Genomic DNA, 24,040 nt, shown 5'->3' with positions numbered 1-24,040 from the left:
GATTTACATATGTTGGATTAACATGTTTCTCATGTTGAGCTGAAATCAAAACAAAGAGATAAGGCGCTAACATAATCCATAATAGGGTGTAGTTTGAATTGATATGGCAACATAAAACTCTTCTATTCCCCCACTTTCTACACTGCCCTACTACGATAACAAGTTACAAGTTAAAACATAAACAGGTGAAATACATTGGACCAAGTACATCTGCCACAAAGGATTACATGCTACAGTTGTAATAGAGATAGCTGAATATTGATAGAGCCATGTTGTACTTGAATAGGGGTCACCAAGATTTTAGATAGCCCTTTTACTATTTAACAACAGTCACCAGGAATTTGTCACCATGATCAGTGCGTACACCATTTATCGTTTCACAGAAGACTGATTCATAGAAGCTTGTATTTCTTCAAGTGTTCGGCCCTTTGTCTCCGGTACAAGCTTTGCAACAAACAGAACAGTTACTCCACATATGCTCGAAAACATGAAGAATGTCCCTGAAAATTGTAAGATACCATTTAAGACCTGAGTGTACAGTCTCACGTCACGGACAAAAAGGAAGAGACAACTTTCTGGCAACCTTACCTGCTGAATTCCAATCCATTAGGAAATTAAATGCATATGATATAATCCATGAACCTAACCAGCTGACCAATGTCACCAGGCTTCCAGCTGAGCCTTTCATGTTTATAGGAAATATCTGTAATTAATTGAAGCAAACTTTTAGAAATTCAAAATGCTAGATCTGTGAAGCTACTGGATTTCATTTCTCATACATTGCTAAAGAATATGGCGAGATCATGCTTGCTTTATATTACCTCTGACATTATTACCCAAGGAATTCCTCCCATGCCTAATGAGAATGATCCTGTATATACCTAATTGCACGTTTAGAGTTTTAAGCTTCAGATATTATCAAAAAGTGACCACAAAAGCCCCAGCTATTAAATTCCAGACACATAAATCAGGCTATTTGCATTACCAGTACGCCAACAAGAGCGAAAATGGGAGAGACCTGAGTCCATCCTTGAAGGTCCTAAACAGGGTATAGTTCAAACTATCAAGAGATAATTAACAAATTTTCATCAAGAAATTGAAAGAAGACTGTCTGAAGAAGAGGAGGAAACCTGCAATAAGAATGACAATCCCACAAAGGAGCAACCTAAGCATGTTCCTGCTGAAGATACCTGCAGACGTAACAAACTTCAGAAATTGATTGTAACTCAATTCCATAACCAATTAGACCAGAACCCTCACACTCCTTTGTTCTTACCAGAAGAAGTGGACGTCTACCTGCTTTGTCCATCAACATAACGCCCGTAGCTGTCATTGGAATCTATAGAAGACTAATTAACATTAAAATGTCTATGCACAAACAATCAAAAGTCAACAATGAAGTTAAGAGTTGAGATAATCAAGCACCTGAACAACAACCATAGCTATAGTCCCTATACTATCTGAAAACCCTGCCAAAAGCCGCAGCTTCAATTCATTTACCCTCTTGTTTCTCTTAGCCTTAAAAATTACATAAAATTAGGGGGTATTTTACATACCAGCTGAAATGAATATGGTACTTGCATAGAAAGCAATGCCATTAACCCCTCCAAACTGTTGCAGTACCATCAGTCCAACTCCAACCTGAAAGAAATTAAGAATTCTGATAACATATACATAAAGTGATAAAACTGATAAAAGATCCGAATGACGCATAATAAGGAATAGTCTTAAGATTTGCAAGGCTTACAAGGAGGGAACGAGCATATCTTCTCTGACATAAGTCAAGAATGCTTGCTTCTGAGAAATGCTTTAAACTTTCTGTATAATCCTAGATGAAAGTACACATATATAATCCTCAAATGTCAATACATTTAAAATGTTTACAAGTTACTGTCAGGAAAAAAAAAAGTTACTGTCCCAGACTCCCAGTAAGGCATACTTTTATTGTCATTCAAAACTTACTCTTATCTCAGCTGCTTCTCCAGAAGTATCAGCAATCTTGCCCCTAAGGTGCTGGAGGGCAGCTTCACTCTCTTTCTCCTGACCAATTTTTGCCTGTAAATGGTCTCATCAGTGGAGCAGATGGACGGAAGATGTTATAGATGTTCATAAAGGACAAGTACTGGATATTATACAGGAAAACCTTGAAGACATGACTCACCAGCCATCTAGGAGACTCTGGAATAAAGAAGAGACCTAAAACTTGCACAGCACAAGGAATAATTCCTGAAGTTAAGACAAAGCAGAAACCATTGTCAAATTCTTTTTCATTACTCGTATAAGTTGCAGTTTCAAAAAATAGAAAAAGAGAAATTTACCAACAAGTGCCAAAGCTCGCCAGTTCACAAAAGCTCCAATGAGATATGTTAGTGAGACACCACAACATATCATCAACTATAAAATCAGAGGTAAAAGGTAAGCCGGTGATCATTAAAAAAAAAAGGAATTTGCAATCATCTGTAAATTCTAATCCATGAAATACTTAGGCTTTACCTGATGAACTGTTGTAAATGCTCCTCGCAGATCCTTGGGTGTTATCTCTGCTATGTATATAGGCACCTGTTTGCATTTGAAACATACTCATCAGGTAAAGCATCTATCACCTCAATAACAACAATCTTATAGGAGTTGTACACATCAAGCATAAAAAAAAAATTACCACATAAGATAAAAGCCCCATTCCACATCCTACCAATAGTCTTCCAAGATCAGCCCACCAAGCAACCTTTCAAGAAGCACAAAAGAAAGCCTAAACCTCAAATCCATGTGAAATTTAATTTTTACTCAAAAGCATCAGTTATTTCACTCAGGAGTCATGCAATGCATATAAGTCAAAGTTTGAAATGCCACAACTAAAGAGAGAATGACGCAAACCTTAGAAAGAGCTATAGCTAGCCATCCAAATATGCAGAATAGCTGTGAAAATCCCATAGTCTGCATCATACAACAAACCAAATGAAGCAAATCACTGAAGTACATTTCAAAGTAATAAAAAAAGGGTTAGCAGAAGAAACTTACACCTCTTCTACCTATGTAATCTGCCATTCTCCCACTCACTACTGCCCCTATCATCGCTCCAATAGTCAATATTGAACCAAAAACCGAGTACTGCAAAACGCTTACTCACCTTAAGTTGAAGCTGAGGCAAGTATTAAACTTTACAGGAGTAGCAACTAACCAAAGATCAGTGTTAATGGACCAAAGTCACCAAACAACACAATGTGTTACAAAATCTACTGCAAAATGTTTTGAACTTTGTACAAACCTCAGCTACAGAGAGATCCAAATCATACATGATTCCTGACCGAGCAGGTGAAGAATATCCCACCTACAAATCAATTAAACACCATTGCTTCCTTCATCAGTAAACCAATCAGCCGCCTAGGAACATTTTCCACATTCACTAGTGTAGTAAAGGCTAATAAAAAGTTGAAAACTCATACTTACAGCAGACCCAAAAACAAAGGAACCGGATACGGCAACCAAGGTGCTGAGCACAACCATACTCGTGGCTGAAGGATTTTCACTGCCACCTCCACTTTGCTTACTTCTACTACTTCCACCACTGTCATCGCCGCCGCTGTTCCGTCCGCCGGCGACATCAAGCAGAGGACTTGATAACTCTCCTGCTTCTATGTTTTCTCTGCTGCCCATGTTTGGATACTTCTCGAGAGATCAAGAACTGATCTGCAACTGAGGATAGAGTTGTACAAGTGGATCAGGAAGTCATGAACTCAATGATGAATACAAAACAAGACATGATCAAGAGTATACGCATCTTTGTCGTCTTCTAGTTTATTACACATTAGTGAATATACCCCAATCAGACCCAAACAATGACTACTAAACTAGTGAATCATTAAACTAAATTAGTGACCTTGTGGGTTTGTAAGAGCTTGGTTACGCTATTATCGTCAGAACAAACCTATAAGGCTACGATCTCAATTCTGAAATACTTACGATGGACACGTACCTCTCACAGACTCACACAGTCCTTAGGTATGAATTTTTCGCATGAAAATTTACAAATCATGAACCAACGAGACCTGCTGGTAGCGGGAATCGAACCTGTGTGGGTGATACATCTCAAGTCCGCCCTTGCCAACTGAGCCAAACCTTATTGGTGCATGAGATATGAGTCGACCATAAACTTAAATTCGAGTTATAAAAGTAAAATATATGTGTCATTTTTTCGAGTCACCTGATTTTGAATCGTGTTCAAAGAGGCCGATTCGGAATACGGTATGATGAGGACGTTACAATATCATATTGATCACTGAGGAATTTTGAGTACACGACTGCTAAAATTTGTGAGACATTTTTATCATTAATGTCACTATGCTCATGAGCTCATCTAATGATTGATTCTTGTCCTTGGGCCAGATGGGTCGGCCGGTCCGGTTTCATAATTGCACCAATTCCCACTGACGACCGTCCTAAATCAAGCCACCAAGCATTCTGCAGTAAAGATTAAATCAGCTACTGACTGAAGAGAGAAGTGTGAAATAATCAAAAGAAACCAAGTAAAAAGGACAGTTTGGTTCTCAGACTTGTTTTGAAGCAATCATTTGAATGCACCAAATTGCAGATTTTTGTTTAATAGTCAAGTATGATGATAGGTCTCAATATTTTCAGTAGGTGTAAGTTTAATCTCACTAACTTCTAACTCAAGGAAATTACAAGCTGTTTGTTTCTGTGCGTTCAAATCAACACGTCCTTTTTGGTTGAAATATATTAAGTATCCTTGTATCTGAAGAGGGGAAAGACAACAGACCTGAGCAAATGCTATAGCGAGCCATCCTGCAGCACTGAATGTTTCAGACAGCCACATCGTCTGCTTGATAAATTCACAAGGGAAAGAACAAGTAACTTTCAGATTTTACAATCTCACAATCTTCAGCAGCCCCAATATTAATGCAAAAACTTACACCTCTACGACCAATGAGGTCGGTTATCTTTCCATTTACTACTGCACCAATCATTCCTCCAATCGTCATTATTGAACCAAAAACTGAGTACTGAATGATCAGAACGGAGTCTATCGATATCAGATGACATAGAGTTAAAAATTGAAGAAAAGAAAAAAGATCAAAATTTCAGTACTTACCGGCTGCAACAGTAAGGCCCAAGTCTTCCACAATTCCTGATTCAGCAGAGGATGAATATCCTATCTACGAAAAATTGTTATTTAAGTTCAATGCTTAAACAAAAAAGTCCCCTCCACTGATCTACTTATTTTCTGATCATTCATCCAATAGTAACAATTGTATGCAGAAAAACAGATAATAACAATCAGTATTAACACTTCTTACATGTTCCATCTAGCTTACTTAGATTTTTCACTGTATCAATTGCTTAACATATGATGAATTTGGCATTATATTATCAGAAAGGGTGAGAGAGAGGTTTACTACACAATTGGAAAGAAAGTGACTTACAGAAAAGGCATAGCCAAAGGAACCACAAGGAGCCACCAATGAGCTTAGAACCACAGCAAGTGTGGCCGAGGAAGACCCAATTGGGTTTAAGGCATCGTGCAATCACCTGAAGACAATCAGAAAGTAGCCCTTCTTCCATGGTTTGTACTTTCTTCAGGAAAACAATCAGAAAGTTGTGAGAAGAAAACAAATGAGGTGAGTAAGAAGATTGGGAGTTCCATCATTGGCCTACCATGAAAAACACATTGATGTGCACAGTAGAGTAGAAAGGCACTGTGGCCAAGATTTTTGGACTTGCAGTTGGACCCATAAGTTCGGCAATAAAGTTCATGGTACTTTCAGAACATGAAGATGTTCCAAGTTTATGGATTGTCAATATTTGAGCAATAAAGTTTCTTGCTTTCACCATTCTGGTTTTGACCTGCTCAACTTTTTTAACATAATCACTAGTGTTTCGGTTCCTGGGGAGAGATTGGCTTTTAGTAGAACTATATAACGGTTTTGGTTCCTAATCTGTTAGCTTCATCATGAAAACAATATTATTGTAAGATCTATGTACTTTGAAATGAAAGAACAAAAAGCAATTCAGGAACTGCAAAATCCATGATGATGGAGTATAACTGTATAACTTTCTTTTATACCAACTTTTTACAACAAGATCGTACAGCTACGAATTCATAGGTGGAATGGAGACATTTATTCATGCATGACCTGATGACTATCTGTGTAGAGTATAGCCAGCCTAGGGTAGAAAAAAGAGAGTTGGATCATCCTTCACTAGTGGAAAGCAGACATTTCATCCTATTGTCAGAGGAAGTGGGACATTGATGCTTGTAATTCTTCCAGGGTTCGCCCCTTGGTCTCTGGCACAAGCTTTGCTACGAACAGAACTGTTAAACCAGAAATGACTGCAAAGAAGAAAAACGTTCCTGAAGAGCAGAGTATTGACAATGATTATTAAGAGTCTCTTGTATGAAAGAAAGTGGGAAAGGTATAAAGAACGAAATTGACATACCTTCTGAGTTCCATTCCATCATGAAATTGAATGTGTACGTTACTATCCAAGCACAGGACCAATTCACCAAACTCAACAGGCTTCCAGCTGTACCTTTAACATTTATGGGGAATATCTGAAATTGAAATGATTTCTAACTTTGTTAGGAGACTTTCGGGACAATGTCAAAGTACATGCAAAGCTCACCTCAGACATAATAACCCAGGGTAATCCTGCTATGCCTATTGTGTATGATAGACTTTGAACCTGATTAGGAATACAGACTGTTATTGATTGCAATAAGCTTAGGAAAAGTTGATGATATGCTTGAAGTCATGAAATGTTACCACCTCGGAATTGCTTCAAGGTAAAAGAATGTGATAGAGCAGGAGAAAGAAAGCGAATGAAAGTCATTTGGTCCGAATGTACTTACCAATAAGCCGATGTACACTGAAATGGAAGTGGACTCCTTCCAGAAACTGATGTCCTGCCAAGGTCAGACAATGCTCAGTTGTTTATGAAGCAAACAAGAGGGTAAACAGAAGAGTATCAATGGTAATTTGAGGTAAACCTGAAACAAGAACGCCAAACCCACAAGAAGGGAACTCAAGCACAGTCCCCCAGCAGAAACCTGTAAACACTTGATCACTTCACTGATCTTATAAATTTAACACCATATAGTTGGCATAAAGTTTACCCTTCTCACCATTAGAAGTGGTCGTCTTCCAACTTTGTCTGTTAAGAGCACACTCAATGCAACACCAGGAATCTGTGAAAGAAAATGTCCAACTGTTAAGAGTCTTGAAGATTCATCAAAAAGACAATTCTCTATCCATTTGCAGTGGTGATACTATATATTTACCCCAATGAGAGACAATGATATAGTCCCGATGCTACTTGAGAAACCTGAAAGAAAATGAATTATTATCACATATTGTGTTGAATTCCATTTGAGTATAAGATAATGACCCCACTTAGAGAGCTTTTCGTTTACCTGCATCTACAAATATAGAACTTGCATAATATGCTACAGCATTGGCACCCCCAAATTGTTGCAGTGACATGAGACCAACTCCAACCTAAGCACATTGTCCATATCATTAAAAGAGAAATTGAAACACTATTATTATATCCCCATGAGGCAGCTTACAATTAGTGAGTAAACATATCTCCTTTGGAACAAGTCCAGGACTTTTTCTGAGTGGTTCTGAAACATTTCAGTATATTCCTGCATAAATGTAGGAGCAGCGTGGTCTTATTTCATTACAACCAAACAGAAGATTCTTCAGGATATGCCAAAGTGACAATTGGAAAAGGTTACCATGATATCAGCTGCTTCTTGAGATATGTCGGCATTCTTTCCTCTCAAACGCTGAAGAGATGCTTCAAAGTCCTTGTGCCTGCCAATTTTGGCCTGCAGAAAAGCAGTATATCAGTCCACTTGAGCATTGCAGTTGCAAATGTCACTAGCTATAATAATTTGTGAAGGACTACATAATTGGACTCACCAGCCACCTTGGAGACTCTGGAATAAAAAATAATCCTATTATGTGTACAAGAGATGGAACAGCACCTGAGTACAAAAGTCATAATTAACTACTTGATTCAATTATTAATCATATAATTGGTTCATTCATGGTAGGACAAGCTGATGATTACCGACAAATGCCAAGCTCCGCCAGGTAATGACATTTCCAAGGAAAAACGCAAGTGCTAAGCCGCAACTAATCATCAACTGTGCACTTGAAAGTTAGGCAACAAACTAGAAACAGGGAAATATGTAAGATGAGAAGCACATAGAACAATAAGTTGATCGTTCACCAACGACATATTACATTCACGACGACTTTAAATATGATTATACCTGAGTAGCTGAAGTAAATCTTCCTCTAAGTTCCTTAGGTGTTATTTCTGCTATGTAGACAGGAACCTGTTCATCAATAAGATTTTGATTGTGCATCTATAGATGATATTTCTGCTATGTGTTCTACAGATGTTATACAATGAAATAAAAAACTATGAAAGCAGAATATGTTTAAACTTTTCCATACCACGTAGCAGAGTATACCAGCACCAAATCCCACTGATAACCGTCCTAAATCCAGCCACAAAGCATTCTGCATCAAGAATTTTACTGAATGAATCAAGAAATGGAAGAATTACAAATGAAGGTAATTTCTTTTTCCCCAATAGCAATCATTGACAATCTAAATCTCAACATTCTTGGTATCTGGTGGAATTTACAACAAATTCTAAACTCTTAACACAATTAGGTTTGAATGCACTGTATTGCAGATTTCTTTTTAATAGCCAAGTATGATGACAATATCACCATGTAGGTCAACAACATACTCAGAAATGCAAGTTCAAAAACACTTCTAAATCAATCTATCACATAAACTTGAACATTCTTTGCACTCACTATTTGGAGGTGGGAAAGAGAACAAACCTGTGCAAATGCTATGGCCAGCCATCCTGCAGCACTAAATATTTCAGACAGCCACATTGTCTGCTCGAAACACAAAAATGCAAAGAGCATGACTTAATTCCAGCAGCCAGTCCCGGATATAAAGAGAAAAGCTTTTAAATACATACAACAATAATCTTAAGCAGGCCTCGAAATGAAGGGCAATTTAAAAACTTACACCTCTACGACCAATGAGATCAGTTATCTTCCCATTCACTAGTGCACCAATCAGTCCTCCAATCGTCATAATCGATCCAAAAACTGAGTACTGAATGATCAGAAAAGAGTCTCAAATGCCAGAAAACCAAAACTTGGAAAATCAGATTGAAGTTTTACTACTCACTGCTGCAACAGTAAGGTCCAGGTCCTCCAGAATTCCTGATTCAGCAGAGGATGAATATCCTACCTACAAAGAGTCGTTGTCATTACTTACTTTTAAGTTAGGTGCTTGACCCTTTTGTCTTTCTACACTATGTTATCTCCTATATTTCTGTAAGCAGCATATAATCAATTGACATAAATTCATGCGACATATCAGTATATACAAGTATCCCACTTTTTGCATCTTCCATCTTTATTACTTTGTTCTTCCTTTTTAACTTGAGATTTTGTATTCAATAAGAAAATGGGTACACATTAGCTCAACCAGAAAAGTCCCACATGAGAAAGATGAATACTTGACAATGTGAATGAGAGTGACTTACAGCACAGCCATAGCCAAAGGAACCACACAGAGCCACCAATGTGCTCAGAACCACAACATGGGAGGCCGAGGAGGAGGACCCACTTGGATTTAAGGCATCACCGCAATCACCTGAAGCTCCATTGATGTTGGAGTTCGATCCTGACAACGTTAGTAGCCCTTGTTCAATGGTTTGTCTGCCCATCTTTTACTTTGTTCAGCAGAACAATCAGATAGGTGTAAGAAGAAAACAGATGAGAATCATGAGATGATTAATAAGACTGGGAGTTCAATCACTGGTCTGTACATGGATGTGCACAGTAAAGTATTGTAGCACTGTGGTCAAGAATTGTGGACTTCTAGTTGTACAGTTGGATATGCAGGCTCCTGGATCTCTCTCTCTCTCTCTCTCTCTCTCTCTCTCTCTCTCTCTCTCTAATCCTTATTTTCTTAATAAAAATAATAAAATATAAATTACTCTAACACATCCTATGGATTTAAATTTTAAACCTCATGATCACATTGCCACCAAGCTTCTCATTTGTCTCATTATGCTTAGTTTTTGAGGAGTTCTATACAATTAAATCTGATTATTGAACATGGCTGAATTTTAGAAGATTCAGCCATACAAATAGATTTAATCTTCCCTTTCAAGAAATTAAAAGATTTAATCTTTGTGAAGACACTCTCACTGGATCTGTAGAGCTAGCTACCTTTTTGTTTCTTTTGGCAAACCTCAATAGCAAGAGGAAACATACTTATACAGAAGATTGAAAGACACTCAACCTTGAATAGGAATACGTGATTTCGAATCGTTTACACAGTATCTGGGCATGTGTTCTCTTTGTTTTTATTAATCAAGCCATTTACATTCTGAGTTGAGTAAGTTCAGTCCATATGTAGAGCAGTAGATGCCATTTAACTAGATGAAATGGGCAATTGATGCTTGTATTTCTTCCAGTGTTCGCCCTTTAGTTTCCGGTACTAGCATTGCTACGAACAGAACATTTAGACCGCAAATGGCTGAGTAGAAGAAAAATGTACCTGAAGTAGAGTAGTGTCACACCAATTACTAGACTGTACATAACTTATGCAGCAAGGTATTGAGGCAAAGAGAGAATACATACTTGCTGTGCTCCATTCCATCATGAAATTGAAGGTGTATGTCACTATCCAACCAGAGGACCAACTTACCAAACTCAACAGACTTCCAGCTGAACCTTTAACGCTTATGGGGAATATCTGAAAATGGAAGTTACTTGTCACACAAAAACCTCGCATTCTTGATCTTTTAGGAGCTCAAGAACAATAAGCCTACCCACCTCTGACATAATGACCCAGGGTAATCCTGCTACGCCTATTGTGTATGATACACTTTGACCCTGAGAGAATGATCATGGTCAGGTTTACATGTGCGACCAAATTGGAATTGGTTATACTTGAAAAGATGACCAACTGAAAGGGAATGCTTGTCTTTTGGTTTGAATGTACTTACCAACAATCCGATGAAAACCAAAATGGGAGTGGCCTTCTTCCACAGATTGAGGTCCTGCAACAGACAATTGCATAAGGTATGATCAAATAGATGTAAAAGCAAGCAAAATATTATTGTCATATAATTTGGAAAAATATTTAAAATGCCCATTTCAAAGAATGATCAATTTCTATAGGAAGCAAGAAGGCCAGAAGATTGTATATATATGTTGGGGTGAAACCTGAAAGCAGAATGCCAGTCCTACAAGAAAGCAACTCAAGCACAATCCACCAGCCGAAACCTGTAAACAGTCGTTTACTTCAGTAGGAATTGTTGATATTCAACACCTAAGGATAAAATTTTCCTCTCTCACCATTAGAAGTGGTCGTCTTCCAACTTTGTCTGTTAAGACTACACTCAAGGAAACACCAACAATCTGTGAAAGAAAATATCCAAACATTTGAGATATGATGCTTGAAACATAGTAGCCATTTGCTGTTGTGGTACTTGTATTTTACCCCAATAAGAGACATTGATATAGTCCCAATACTACTTGAAAAACCTGCATCTACAAATATAGAACTTGCATAACTAGATACTGCGTTGGCACCACCAAAGTGTTGCAGCGACAGAAGCCCGACCCCAACCTAAGAACTCAAGCATGCACAAAAAGTTCAGTCACACCATGGAAAGAGCTAAACATTATACAATTAAAATGTTTATATTTTTCTTTCAGGCCTCACAATTAATGAGTGAGCATATCTCTTTTGGAACAAGTCTAAGAATCTTCCTGACTGCTGCTCAAAAGTTTCTGTAAAATCCTGCAATGATGTAAGAGCCATGTCTCATTCATGGCTGCCATACTAGACTTTTCTTAAGAACTGAAGAACCTGAAGTCAGAATGAGGAAAGCTTACCATGATTTCAGCCGCTTCATGAGATATGTCAGCACTCTTTCCTCTCAAACGCTGAAGAGCTGCTTCAAGGTCCTTGTGCCTACCAATTTTGGCCTGCAAAAAAAGTACTGAATCAATCTACAGAATTCTGATTAAAATTTTCACCAGCTATTAAAATTTGTGATGGAATATTGTGTTGGACTCACCAGCCACCTTGGAGACTCTGGAATGAAAATTAGACCTATAATGTGTACAAGAGATGGAATAGCACCTGAATACAAAGTTAACTAGAATTAAGTGCTGCATTCAATATTTATGAAATTCAAGGTATTTATGGACTGAATGATCAACAGATGATTTACTGATCACAGCTAAGGTTCGCCAGGTTATGGCAGTTCCAAGGAAGAATGCCAGTGCTAAGCCACAACTCATCAGCAACTGTACATGTAATGAAATTCAGGCAATAAATTGGACAAAGTAATATATATGCATGGGAAACAATGAGAATATAAAAGATATGATTATACCTGATGAGCTGAAGTAAACCTTCCTCTCAGATCCTTGGGGGTTATTTCTGCTATGTATACAGGAACCTATTTTGAATTTGATCATAACATATTAACATGTGTTCTATGAAAAAGTGGCAAACGAAAGTATATATGCAGAGTTATAATCACCACATAACAGATTATCGCCATGCCAAATCCCAGTGACAACCGTCCAAAATCCAGCAACAAAGCACTCTACATCAAGGATTCGAAGCACTTTAATATCATCAAGTAATCTTCATCTCATCACATTCAAAAATATCATCAAGGTCCAAAGAATTATGTTTAATTTAATTTAATTATTCTGAGTATAACCAGAGAAAAACAGATATTCAAGTCTACAATGTGGACAGAAAATCAAGTTAATGTAAGCTATCAGTGCTGCTGTCACTGTGGCGCCACATTATGATATCTACCTGAAGCTGTACGTTTCTATGAGCTTGGACTAACATCCATTGTTTGCTAAACCATTTAGAAAATCTTGAAATCATCATGGTTACATGAAGATGAGAAAGAGAAGAAACCTGTGCAAATGCCATAGTGAACCACCCGGCTGCACTGAACACTTGGGAGAACCACATTGCCTGCTCAATAATTTTAAGAGTAAGAGGAACAATATTAATTTCATGAATACATAGGATGACACTCTGAAGCAGGCCTAAAAATTAACAGTATGTATATCTCCAGATAGGCCCCCACTAGTCCGGCTAGCTAGCGAGCGGTTCTTTCAGGCGGCTGGGCCCTACGGGCGGGCAACTCCCGCAAGCTGCATTGTTCGCCACCACCCGAGAAGCAAAAGATTCGAGAGTCCAGGCTAAAAATACATGCATAGATAGTGGTCTAATGACAAAGGCCGACGACGGAAGCTTTTATAAAAAACTTACACCTCTACGACCAATGAGGTCTGTAAGCTTCCCATTTACTAGTGCACCAATTATTGCTCCAATTGTGAGAATTGAACCAAAAAGGGAGTACTGCATTGTGTTTGAGAGCAAAGTGTATCAAATGCATAGGAACCAAAAGTTTGACAGACGAGTAAGAAAAGAAATAGAACAATCGATACTAGTCTTACTGCTGCAATAGAAAGGCCCAAGTCTTCCATTATTCCTGATTCAGCAGGGGATGAATACCCAACCTGACACGTTTTTTCATAGTGTACTGTTAAGTGGAATCCTTAAACCATAAACATCTTCTACCTTATTTTATCTCCTATTTTGTATAAGGAGCATTATATTAATACTAACAATGTTGTACAGCAAAGCATAGACAACTAAAATGCTTAATATGGCATATTAGTATCTCAGTATAATATGGCATATTTGGCAGATGAGACACAAATGAGAGTCCCTTACTGCACAACCAAAGCCGAAAGAACCACAGAGAGCCACCAATGCGCTCAGAACAACAACGAGGGTAACTGAGGACTTGAGAGCACCGGGAATTATGAGGTCACTACAATCACCTGAGGCTCCATTGATGTTGGACGTTGACCCTGACAGAGTTAGTAGCCCTTCTTGAATGGTTTCTCCGCCCATTTCTTTATTTCCTTAGTAGAAAGATGAGATAGTTTTAAAAAAAGAAAAGAAAACAAAAGGAGATGAGAACATAAGAAGAATGGGAGTCCAATCATTGTTCTAAATGAGAACCACTTGGCAGATGAAAGTAGCACAGTGTCCAGGACTTGTTGACATATAGTTGGACTGATAAGTTAATGGTCCTTCCTCCATAGTTTCTTTGTCCACCTCTTTGTTTCTCAGGAGATCGAGTGAAGAAAAGAAAACAAAGGGAGTCTAGCTGTTTAGGATATGCAATGAGAAACATATGGATAAGCAAAGTAGAGTGCAGTAGTTCCAATATTAGTAAGTGGATACTAGTTTCCTTACACTTGCATCCCTACTTGTGTAGTTTTTCTAGCTTCCATCCTTGCAGTGGAAATATCATAAGATCAATTGTCTTCCTGTTCACTGATTTCACCACGCACTATGCACCCCTCCAATTGTCATAATGAAAAAAGTCTGAGTACTGCATTATATGTATAAGAACAATTATTTTCACACTAATTACTAGCAGGATGAATTATTCTGTCTAAACAGTTGGTGCTTGAGCATAAAAAAAATTCTGAAACTATTTCTCTCCTCTTTTCAGTAAGGACGACCCTTTAATCAATATTTACCGGTCATTAATAATCGATGCAGGAGAAGTTTTTGGTTTCCATAACAGCATGAACAATGGTCATGACTTGCTAGAACTATCAGTTCTTACACTTTTCCTCTTTTTACATTTTGAGTTTCACAATGTTTATGATTTTTCAATATATTCAACCAGAGAAAAAAAAATTATATATATATATATATATATCATGAAAGTGCCAAATTGATGCAAGTCACTTACAGCACAGCCTACTAATTAATGAGGGCCACAAGGAGTAGCTGAGGGAGAGGACCGTGTTATGCCATCAACAGAAAGACATGTTGACCTTCAGTTGGAACAACATAAATTTCGTTGAGTTCAGCTTTTGGAATTAGAAACATGAGCTGTCTAAGATTACTTAGCTACACGCCTACACATTTAAGATTACCATAGTGTACATCATTATCAAGAATCATGGTAATGGGATCCAAACCTTCATAGTCGCATTGCCACCAGAATCACACCAGATCTTCTGATAGAAAATTTTCAAGTTTTTTGAGATGATAAGGAAAAGTGGCTAGGGGAACGAGTGTTCTATAGTTATTTGAAGTTAGATATGTTAAACAGCAACAAGCATGGCCCGTGGACCAACTGTACCGATATTGTCCCAACTTAGCCATCTCACATGTGTTGGGTTTTAATCACAAAAGGCCTCAGTACAACACGTGACAGATTAACATCCCACATACTGGGATGAAAGAAACTAAGGTCCAGTAACCAACGACACTTAGTGGTCATCCAATCGGAAATCCTCCGATGGCATGACAAAGTGGCACATGAACAACAACACTGCACTTTCTAATCACCTGAGAACTGCACTAATCACGCACTGAAATACTGAGCACTATATCTCACTATATCTGGATGCAAGACCTTAAGAATCTCATAACCATCATTTCTTCCTTTCAATCAAGAAATAGGCAACAAAGCAATCTAGACTACCTCACTTTATCTACTCAACCTTCTTCGCAGTCAACACAAAATCAACAAAAAATTGATACTAAGCAAGATCCAGGAAGTAGTCACAAATTGAAGATCCACCACAATCAAGCTAATACTTTACTCAAATACAGTATAGACTTGCTCACCTTCTATTCTCAACGTATAAGTAGATCTTTGCATAAAACTACACAGAATTCAGATCTAGATCAATCGTTTTAGAAATCTGAGTAACTAATCATATCGCACAATTCTATAAGCAAATCCATAGCTTCGAAAGCAATATCAGCTTAAGAATCACAAATCTGAACAATTAGGGTTTATGAGACCACCACACTGAGCTTAACATAGCAAAGATGCCGAAGCGAACAACCATAGGAACAATTTAAAGCATCAGGATCAAGAGCCGAAGCTCTGATACCATGTTAAACAACAACAAGCGTGGCTCGTGGACCAACTGTACCGATATTGTCCCAACTTAGCCACCTCACAGGTGTTGGGTTTTAATCACAAAAGGCCTCGGTACAATTGATTATTATCCATCCACTTATAAGCTTTATTTCTTTGTCACTTCTTAGATGTGGGATCTCTCCTCTCCAACAGGATAAATAAAAAAATTATTGTATAACCTCGTATGAATTTATTAATTATTTGTATCATTATCTTGATTTCTCGATATTGTGTCTCACTCGATGCTAACCCTTACGAAATTGGTCATCATGCTGGTCCTTGAGTAGTTTTCCAATAGCAAGTATCCATGAAGAGTTACATCCTCCCTTGACCAACTTGGAGGATGCACTTGGCTATATAAGGGTGACTTGTATTCGAGCTTTCAGATCATTTACTAAAACATATGAATTATTTATTCTCTTTGGTTTTATAAACCAGTTACATTCTCTAATCTGTTCATATTTATCAGATACAAGTTTACAAGTGTAAACGTCATCATATTAGTGAAAATGGGAAATTGATGCCTGTATTTCTTCTAGAGTTCTCCCCTTGGTTTCTGGCACTAGCTTTGTTACAAACAGAATTGTCAAAAGGCTAATGGCTGAGAAGAAGAAAAACGTCCCTGAAGTAGGCGCAGGTGACACCAGCTGTTAGACTCAACACTCATACATAACGTGAGGAGTAAGAAACAAAAGGAATAAGCACTCAAAATATATTGAGATACCTGCTGAGCTCCATTCCATCACATAGTTGAAGGTGTAAGTTATAATCCATGAACAAGACCAATATACCAGGCTCAACAGACTTCCAGCTGAACCTTTGATATTTACTGGGAATGTCTTGATACAAAAACTATTTAATCAAGTTCCATATAAGAAGTTGGTTATTCAGGAGAAGTTTAAAAACAGAATTTTCTGGAACCTACCTCTGACATAATAACCCAGGGTAATCCGGCTATACCGATTGAGTATGATGCACCGTAACCCTGAAAAGATCAGGAGACAAGATATGTGACCATGTTTGAGCAAGAAAGGAAAGCACTACTGGTGTTTAGACCCTTTACCAACATGCCGATAAACACAAAAATAGGAGTGAGCTTCTGGCACATGTTGTGTTCCTAGCATACCAGAAAAATGTACTTCAATGTTGATCATTCTTATATGTTGCAAACAAAAACACCAATTTTTTTTAAAAAAAAGATAGGTTTGGGAGAAACCTGAAGGTAGAAAGCCAAGCCAATGAGAAATGAACTCAAGCACATTCCGGCAGCAGAAACCTACAAACACCTGTGAATTAACTTCTTGTTGATATTCTACATCAGATAGTCAGACTAGTGTTTCCAGTCCTCACATTTAAAAGTGGTCGCCTTCCGCATTTGTCTGTTAAGAGAACACTCAATGCAATGGCAGGAACCTATCAAACAAAGGCATCTTAACACTTGAGAGATCCATCAAAGAGATCTCTATTTAATTACTTGTAGATTTGAGACTTATGTACCCCAATTATAGCCAATGCTATTGTCCCAATGCTATTAGAAAAATCTGGCAGAAAACAGAAAAAAAGATCAAAATCATCCTTTAGCTGACATATGAAGCAATTTTGGAGAGCTTTACATTACCAGCATCCATAAATATAGTGCTTGCATAATACGCTACTGCATTGACCCCAGAAAATTGTTGTAGTAACATTAGCCCAACTCCAACCTAAACCGTGTAAAAGGTCAGATATAATCATCTAATGTGATGGTAAAACAGGACATGACATGAGCTGATTTCAATTTACGTTCCCTTTCAGGCAACTTACAATGAGAGAGTGAGCATATCTGCGCTGCAACAAGTCTGTTATTATACCGAAGCTTTTCTGAAACATTTCTGTGTGCTCCTGTCCACAATATGAAAACACATTTTATTTGATGTTTTCATGCCAAAGATTACTTGTAAACTGAAAAATATATATAATTCCCTACCAGACTGATTGCTTTCACAATAACATGAACTTGAAATTTTCAAAGTTACCATGATATCAGCTGCTTCTTGAGAAACAGAAGCATTCTCTCCTCTAAGACACTGCAGCACAACTTCAAGATCTGTTTTTCTACCAGCTCTGGCCTGCAGACAAGTGTCTCAAAATTTATCAAATCCAACAGGAAAGTTTCTTTAGTCATATTGACGTTTTCCACGAAAAGAGATTTGAATTGAACTTACCAGCCACCTTGGAGATTCTGGGATGAAGAATAAGCCTACAATTTGCAGTATGGATGGAACAGCACCTGAATTTATAAGATATATGAGTGTGGGAATGTTGTATAGAACTTTGAGGAAAATACCAGATAATTTACCGAGTAAAGCCATGGTGCGCCAATGTATAGCATTACCAATCAAATAAAACAATGAAAAGCCACAGCTAATCATCAGCTGCAGTTAATAAAATTAGCAAGTAAGAGGAGCAAGCACAGAGATAGTGATCAACTCGATTGGTACTTTATCCCATTGTACCTGGTTAGCTGAAGTGAACCTTCCTCGAAGATTCTTAGGTGTTATTTCTGCTATGTACACAGGAACCTGCTTATGAATATGAAGTTGTTTCATTTTACATGTAAGATACTGATTTCATTAACAAAAAAGTAAAAAAGTTCAAACTTTCTGTGAGCAACAAGGAAGACTTATTACCACATAGTATATGATCCCAACACTGAAACCCAATGACAGTCTTCCAATGTCTAGCCACCAAGCATTCTACTTCAAGAACTGAACTAATTAATTACTGATTTAACCAGAAATTTGAACATCCCCTTATTACATTAAATGTATATGGAAAACAAAAAGAAAAGAAACCTTTGCGAAGGCTATACTAAACCACCCTGCGGTACTGAATATTGCAGTGAACCACATCGTCTGTTTGGTAGCATGGACAGGAAAAGAACAAATGAGTTTTAGATAGTAACGTACATCTGTTTAAGTCCAGATATATTACAGGTAATGCAAACTTACACCTCTTCGACCAATGAGATCTGTAATCTTCCCATTTATCAATGAGCCAATCACTCCTCCAATTGTCATTATTGAACCAAACACAGTATACTGCATAATCAGAAGATCAGTTTATCATATGCATACAACTGATAACTTTAGAATTTAGATACTAACCAACTTCTACTTATGTGCACAAGCATAATCCAACAAGTTCAGTAAAATGTACAATATACTAAAATGCTAGTGAGTTCTTACTGCTTCAACCGTAATGTCCAAGTCTTCCAGAATTCCAGTTTCTGCAGCTGATGAATACCCTATCTGTAAAGCAATTATCAGAGTAATTTCTGTAAGAGGTATGCAACCGATATCTTTTCGCTTACCAAAGTACTGCAATACTTGAGAGTAATGCAATACTAGTTGAGTTTTCCCAAAGTTAGTAAGACCCTGGTTTTTATTGATGTTGTCAGCCTCTCCAAGAATACAGACAAAAATTATCAATTCAACAACCTCGTATACCAGAACATGCAATGGAGAAACTAGCAAGTTCTAAACAGAGAAATTCAAAGAAATAAATCAAACAAAAACATATACAACATGGGAAACAACTTATGACCACCCTAACACTTTCGCCATCAATCTGTTCATTCTATTTCTGGTTCAGGACATTTGTTTCATCCATCGTGTTGTTACCTAACTTTCTTCTGCTATGAACAATAGGATGTGACTTACAGCACAACCAGTAGAGAGGGAAGCACAGAGGGCGACCAAAGTGCTCAGTAGAAGAACCCTAGTGACCGAGGAGGACTCTCCATCGGCATTGGACATTGTCAGCAGCCCTTCTTCCACAATTTCTCCTTCCATGCCTTATTTCTTAGGAAGATGATTATCAAAATGGTTGTAAGAGACAACGACTACTTGGAACTTGGAAGCAAGGGAAGCATCACCAGAGATTATAACGGAACTTTCAAGTGATATTTTATTTCAACGAAAAAAAGGTGAGACGACATGGGATGGTTTCTTGCCATATTATATATGCAGAGGTCACATACTCACATATCGATCAGGTCATATACAGATATATATTATTGGACCAAGTACGACACCAGTCATGTATATATCAAAAAATCAGCAATACATAACAAGTAATAATGTCACCTATATGTATCAATGTCAGCTGATCTTAGCCATCCACAAGATATGAGTAGAAATACAGCCATGTAGAACAGACCTTTCGATTCGACACTGAATATTCAGTGTTGGAAGAAAAAATAATTAAATAAATAATTGTATAAGTAGGTAAAACGGGGAATGTATGACAAACTGCTGGAAGAAACCTTGGTCGCCTCCTTGCAGCGGACTTAATTAAACTATAGCTAGCAAACTGGAAATAGAGTGGGGTTGACTTGCAGTTGGATGATCTATATATCAAGAACCTGAAATCATCACACACAGTAGTGACCAAGATGGCAAGATGCTCTAAGAAGTTTAAGAACAACGTGGGGAATAAATTTTCAGATTTGGGCCTCCTGCATATTAGACTAAGCCCGATGGCTAAACCCAAAGTTAACAAGCGATAAAACAAAGTCAAAGTTGTTTAAGTCTACTGTTCATAAGCCGCGTTGTGTTACCTATGTGATGTTCAGGTTACTGTTCACAAGCGGGGGTACTGTTCACAGGCTATCTGTTTTTTTTTTTTTCTTCACTCAAACTTTTATTTATAGCTTGATCATTCTTTCAATTTTACATGATTTATAGTCTTTTGTTGTAATTAGTAAGTAATTTTGAGAACGAGAAGCTCTTACAAATAGTCATTCATGTTTGGGTTAGTGAGAAGATGATTGATAATTGTTTGAAGACCAATTATATTAAAAGGGTAATTGCCCCTATAATATCACTCAGTGAGAAGATTATTGGTCATTGTTTGAAGGTCATTTTATATTGTAGGGTAATTTCCCTTGTAATATGAGTCTATTTCTAATTTGGTTTGCTTGTTGATTGTTTATTTGTTGTTTTCATCTTGCAGGTTGATCAAAGTTTGATTTGTTTTACATGAACCTCTACAGATATAGAGAATAAAATCTTAATTCAGTTAATGATGGATGAGAGTAAAACTTTTGCAGCATTGTTTTGATTTAGCATCTGTAGGCTACTCTTTGTGTACACATAAATGTCTAAAAAAAAAATTTGTAAACTATCATCAGTTTCACATTTGTTCCATTTTTCATTTAATCAACTCGATGTTCTAATATCTTATTAACCAAGTCTATTTTTTATTCCACACGTGTCATAATTCTGCGAAAATCGCACTCTGGCATGCATGACCTGGGCTTAGACCGCGGCAACCGAAGAGACGCCGAGATCTAGGAACAGAACCAGTGAAAGAGAGGAGCGCCAAGATCATGAAACTGAGCCAGTCGGCGAGAGAAGCAAGCGCCGACGACAGGAGATGACGCCGGAAACGAATCGGGAGAGAACAGTGGACAGTGATTACGGCAATGGTGGTGTACCCTAAACTCAGGAGAGAAGGAAAGAAACCGATCTTCTCTTGCACCTCATTTGATTCGGTGAAACAGTAAGTCATTCGTCTGCCTATTGCTTCATTTTTCTTATTTAGAATTGGGTTCTTCCCTATGTTGGTTGTTCAGTTGTTTTTATCGATCATTTTGGGTGTTTTATGTTCTTATTGAATTATTTGATCTGTTGTGTTGTTGGTTTGGATTACCAATATTGATTTCATAGTCTCGACCCCAATTTCTTGGATGACAAACGAATTTGATATCAAATTCAAGTTAAAAGCCACTATCTTTGACAAAATCAATGAAAATAATTTGCAATTTTATTGATAACTAGCTTTGAGTTTTAGGAAATAGGTTCAGTGTCCTTGGGGTTTTCAATACATGTTCTACGGAGATGCATATGATCCATCGAACTGAAGAGCATATGGAAAGGTGCTAGGCATACTACTATCTTAGTTGTGAACTTTTCGGGTTCTTTAAATTTATGTTATAAGATCAAATTAGCTTTTCACTGTGTCTCGGTTGATATATTGCTTGAATCAAATTACTAGGCATGTTCGTTTTGCAAAGAAGTTAGGTGATGAGGAAGACAAAAACATTAACTTGAATTGGGAAGGTCTACTACCTAACCATGCGCCAACAGATTGCACATAAGCCAATAGTTTGGATCAGCTGTAATATTTCACTAATGTGTTTCTTATAGTTTTACTTAAAACTTTTGCTTTCTCTAGCATTATAGATTAAATAGATAGATAGAGTTTGAAAGAAACTAGGCTCAAATTCAATGTATGAAATTCGGATAGCATAATTCATATATGTGTTCGGTTGTAATCTAGGTGATATATGGGTTTGGTTTCAAATTGTGTTCAATTTTACTCTATTTCCTGATTGAATTCGTCCATGATGCTTGCAATTGTGTTTTACATGTAATTTTAAAAGACTATTTCATTTCACATGTATGTCGTGATTCTGCCAAAATTACACTCCGGCAAGCGTGCGAGCGCGGGCGCGGAGGCTAGTAATGAATAATTGAGGGATCATTTTTTCTTTCTTTAATGTTATATATCTGTTTTTATTCTCACTTCAAAATAATGCTATATATGTACAGAGGTCATCTTTGATGTGAGATTGATGCTTGTATTTCTTCTGCCCCTTAATTAACTTCCGGCTCCGGCACAATCTTTCCTGCACAACTAGAATTGTTAAACCCTTGATCGTAGAGAAGATGAAAAATGTTCTTGAAAGCTGACATACATACCTTAAGTCGCAAGAAACGGGAGGGAAATAAATGTACATGAAAGAATGAGATACCTTCAGAGCTCCAGTCCATCGTAAAATTGAAGGTCTATAGTGTTACTATCAAGAACAAGGCCAACACTGCCAACTTAACAGGCTTCCAGACAATACTTGAGAGTAATGCAATACTAGTTGAGTTTCCCACAGTTAGTAAGACCCTGGTTTTTATTGATGTTGTTAGCCTCTCCAATAATACAGACAAAAATTATCAATTCAACAGCCTCGTATACCAGAACATGCAATGGAGAAACTAGCAAGTTCTAAACAGAAAAATTCAAAGAAATAAATCAAGCAAAAACATATACAACATGGGAAACAACTTATGACCACCCTAACACTTTCGCCATCAATCTGTTCATTCTATTTCTGGTTCAGGACATTTGTTTCATCCATCGTGTTGTTACCTAACTTTCTTCTGCTATGAACAATAGGGTGTGACTTACAGCACAACCAGTAGAGAGGGAAGCACAGAGGGCGACCAAAGTGCTCAGAAGAAGAACCCTAGTGACCGAGGAGGACTCTCCATCGGCATTGGACATTGTCAGCAGCCCTTCTTCCACAATTTCTCCTTCCATGCCTTATTTCCTAGGAGATGATTATCAAAATGGTTGTAAGAGACAACGACTACTTGGAAGCAAGGGAAGCATCACCAGAGATTATAATGGAACTTTCAAGTGATATTTTATTTCAACGAAAAAAAGGTGAGACGACATGGGATGGTTTCTATTACGTCTCTTGCCATATTATATATGCAGAGGGCACATACTCACATATCAGGTCATATACAGAAATATATTATTGGACCAAGTACGACAACAGTCATGCATATATCGAAAAATCAGCAATACATAATAAGTATTAATGTCGCCTATATGTATCAATGTCAGCTGATCTTAGCCATCCACATGATATGAGTAGAAATACAGCCATGTAGAGCAGACCTTTCGATTCGACACTGAATATTCAGTGTTGGAAGAAAAAATAAATAAATAAATAATTGTATAAGTAGGTAAAACGGGGAATGTATGACAAACTGTTGGAAGAAACCTTGGTCGCCTCCTTGCAGCGGACTTAATTAAACTATAGCTAGCAAACTGGAAATAGAGTGGGGTTGACTTGCAGTTGGATAATCTATATATCAAGAACCTGAAATCATCACACACAATAGTGACCAAGATG

General features: G+C 37.5%; 4 protein-coding genes across 9 annotated transcripts; all 4 read right to left on the bottom strand.

The window, feature by feature from the left end:
- Positions 1 to 89: 89 nt before the first annotated feature.
- Positions 90 to 3,793, bottom strand: LOC126798334 (sugar transporter ERD6-like 5). 2 transcript variants are annotated; one of them, XM_050525267.1, is made up of 18 exons: positions 3,448 to 3,792; positions 3,266 to 3,328; positions 3,019 to 3,108; positions 2,875 to 2,934; positions 2,660 to 2,725; positions 2,494 to 2,559; positions 2,319 to 2,394; positions 2,162 to 2,226; positions 1,963 to 2,055; positions 1,748 to 1,828; positions 1,557 to 1,641; positions 1,426 to 1,469; positions 1,277 to 1,339; positions 1,131 to 1,190; positions 986 to 1,039; positions 822 to 881; positions 589 to 703; positions 90 to 500 (listed from the first exon to the last, which is right to left on the bottom strand). In XM_050525267.1, the coding sequence occupies exons 1-18, from the start codon at positions 3,652 to 3,654 to the stop codon at positions 370 to 372; spliced, it is 1,479 nt and encodes a 492-aa protein (XP_050381224.1). In that variant the 5' UTR covers positions 3,655 to 3,792; the 3' UTR covers positions 90 to 369. The 2 variants fall into 2 exon arrangements, 1 of the variants encoding a protein (XP_050381224.1); XR_007672507.1 differs by lacking the exons at positions 90 to 500; positions 589 to 703; positions 822 to 881 and having other exon boundaries at positions 1,277 to 1,326; positions 3,448 to 3,793.
- A 2,229-nt stretch (positions 3,794 to 6,022) lies between these two features.
- On the bottom strand, positions 6,023 to 9,963 carry LOC126798335 (sugar transporter ERD6-like 5). Of its 3 annotated transcripts, none has more exons than XM_050525269.1 (18): positions 9,604 to 9,963; positions 9,243 to 9,305; positions 9,078 to 9,167; positions 8,882 to 8,941; positions 8,484 to 8,549; positions 8,297 to 8,362; positions 8,092 to 8,167; positions 7,941 to 8,005; positions 7,754 to 7,846; positions 7,583 to 7,660; positions 7,427 to 7,511; positions 7,295 to 7,338; positions 7,139 to 7,201; positions 7,004 to 7,063; positions 6,866 to 6,919; positions 6,640 to 6,699; positions 6,454 to 6,586; positions 6,023 to 6,367 (listed from the first exon to the last, which is right to left on the bottom strand). In XM_050525269.1, exons 1-18 carry the CDS (start codon positions 9,784 to 9,786, stop codon positions 6,246 to 6,248), a joined length of 1,461 nt encoding a protein of 486 aa, XP_050381226.1. In that variant the 5' UTR covers positions 9,787 to 9,963; the 3' UTR covers positions 6,023 to 6,245. The 3 variants fall into 3 exon arrangements, with proteins under 3 accessions (XP_050381226.1, XP_050381227.1, XP_050381228.1); XM_050525270.1 differs by having other exon boundaries at positions 6,454 to 6,568; XM_050525271.1 differs by having other exon boundaries at positions 9,078 to 9,160; positions 9,604 to 9,660.
- A 540-nt stretch (positions 9,964 to 10,503) lies between these two features.
- Positions 10,504 to 13,982, bottom strand: LOC126798345 (sugar transporter ERD6-like 5). The gene is made up of 17 exons (XM_050525283.1): positions 13,851 to 13,982; positions 13,571 to 13,633; positions 13,383 to 13,472; positions 13,023 to 13,082; positions 12,628 to 12,693; positions 12,478 to 12,543; positions 12,313 to 12,388; positions 12,157 to 12,221; positions 11,972 to 12,064; positions 11,799 to 11,876; positions 11,574 to 11,702; positions 11,429 to 11,491; positions 11,297 to 11,356; positions 11,077 to 11,130; positions 10,904 to 10,963; positions 10,709 to 10,823; positions 10,504 to 10,625 (listed from the first exon to the last, which is right to left on the bottom strand). Exons 2-17 carry the CDS (start codon positions 13,598 to 13,600, stop codon positions 10,504 to 10,506), a joined length of 1,227 nt encoding a protein of 408 aa, XP_050381240.1. The 5' UTR covers positions 13,601 to 13,633; positions 13,851 to 13,982.
- Positions 13,983 to 16,528: 2,546 nt separating this feature from the next.
- LOC126798337 (sugar transporter ESL1-like) lies at positions 16,529 to 23,566 on the bottom strand. Of its 3 annotated transcripts, none has more exons than XM_050525275.1 (18): positions 23,305 to 23,566; positions 19,305 to 19,367; positions 19,068 to 19,157; positions 18,912 to 18,971; positions 18,747 to 18,812; positions 18,573 to 18,638; positions 18,416 to 18,491; positions 18,282 to 18,346; positions 18,093 to 18,185; positions 17,881 to 17,958; positions 17,696 to 17,780; positions 17,575 to 17,618; positions 17,428 to 17,490; positions 17,294 to 17,353; positions 17,141 to 17,194; positions 17,003 to 17,062; positions 16,802 to 16,916; positions 16,529 to 16,699 (listed from the first exon to the last, which is right to left on the bottom strand). In XM_050525275.1, the coding sequence occupies exons 1-18, from the start codon at positions 23,434 to 23,436 to the stop codon at positions 16,578 to 16,580; spliced, it is 1,392 nt and encodes a 463-aa protein (XP_050381232.1). In that variant the 5' UTR covers positions 23,437 to 23,566; the 3' UTR covers positions 16,529 to 16,577. The 3 variants fall into 3 exon arrangements, with proteins under 3 accessions (XP_050381232.1, XP_050381230.1, XP_050381231.1); XM_050525273.1 differs by lacking the exon at positions 23,305 to 23,566 and adding an exon at positions 19,779 to 20,000 and having other exon boundaries at positions 18,573 to 18,641; XM_050525274.1 differs by lacking the exon at positions 23,305 to 23,566 and adding an exon at positions 19,779 to 20,000.
- Between the last annotated feature and the right edge of the window lie 474 nt (positions 23,567 to 24,040).

This window comes from Argentina anserina, chromosome 6, assembly GCF_933775445.1.
Source record: "Argentina anserina chromosome 6, drPotAnse1.1, whole genome shotgun sequence".
In the NCBI taxonomy this organism is placed as follows: domain Eukaryota; kingdom Viridiplantae; phylum Streptophyta; class Magnoliopsida; order Rosales; family Rosaceae; genus Argentina; species Argentina anserina.
The sequence above is the reverse complement of the archived record's forward strand: the minus strand, read 5'-3'. Positions and strand labels throughout refer to the sequence as shown.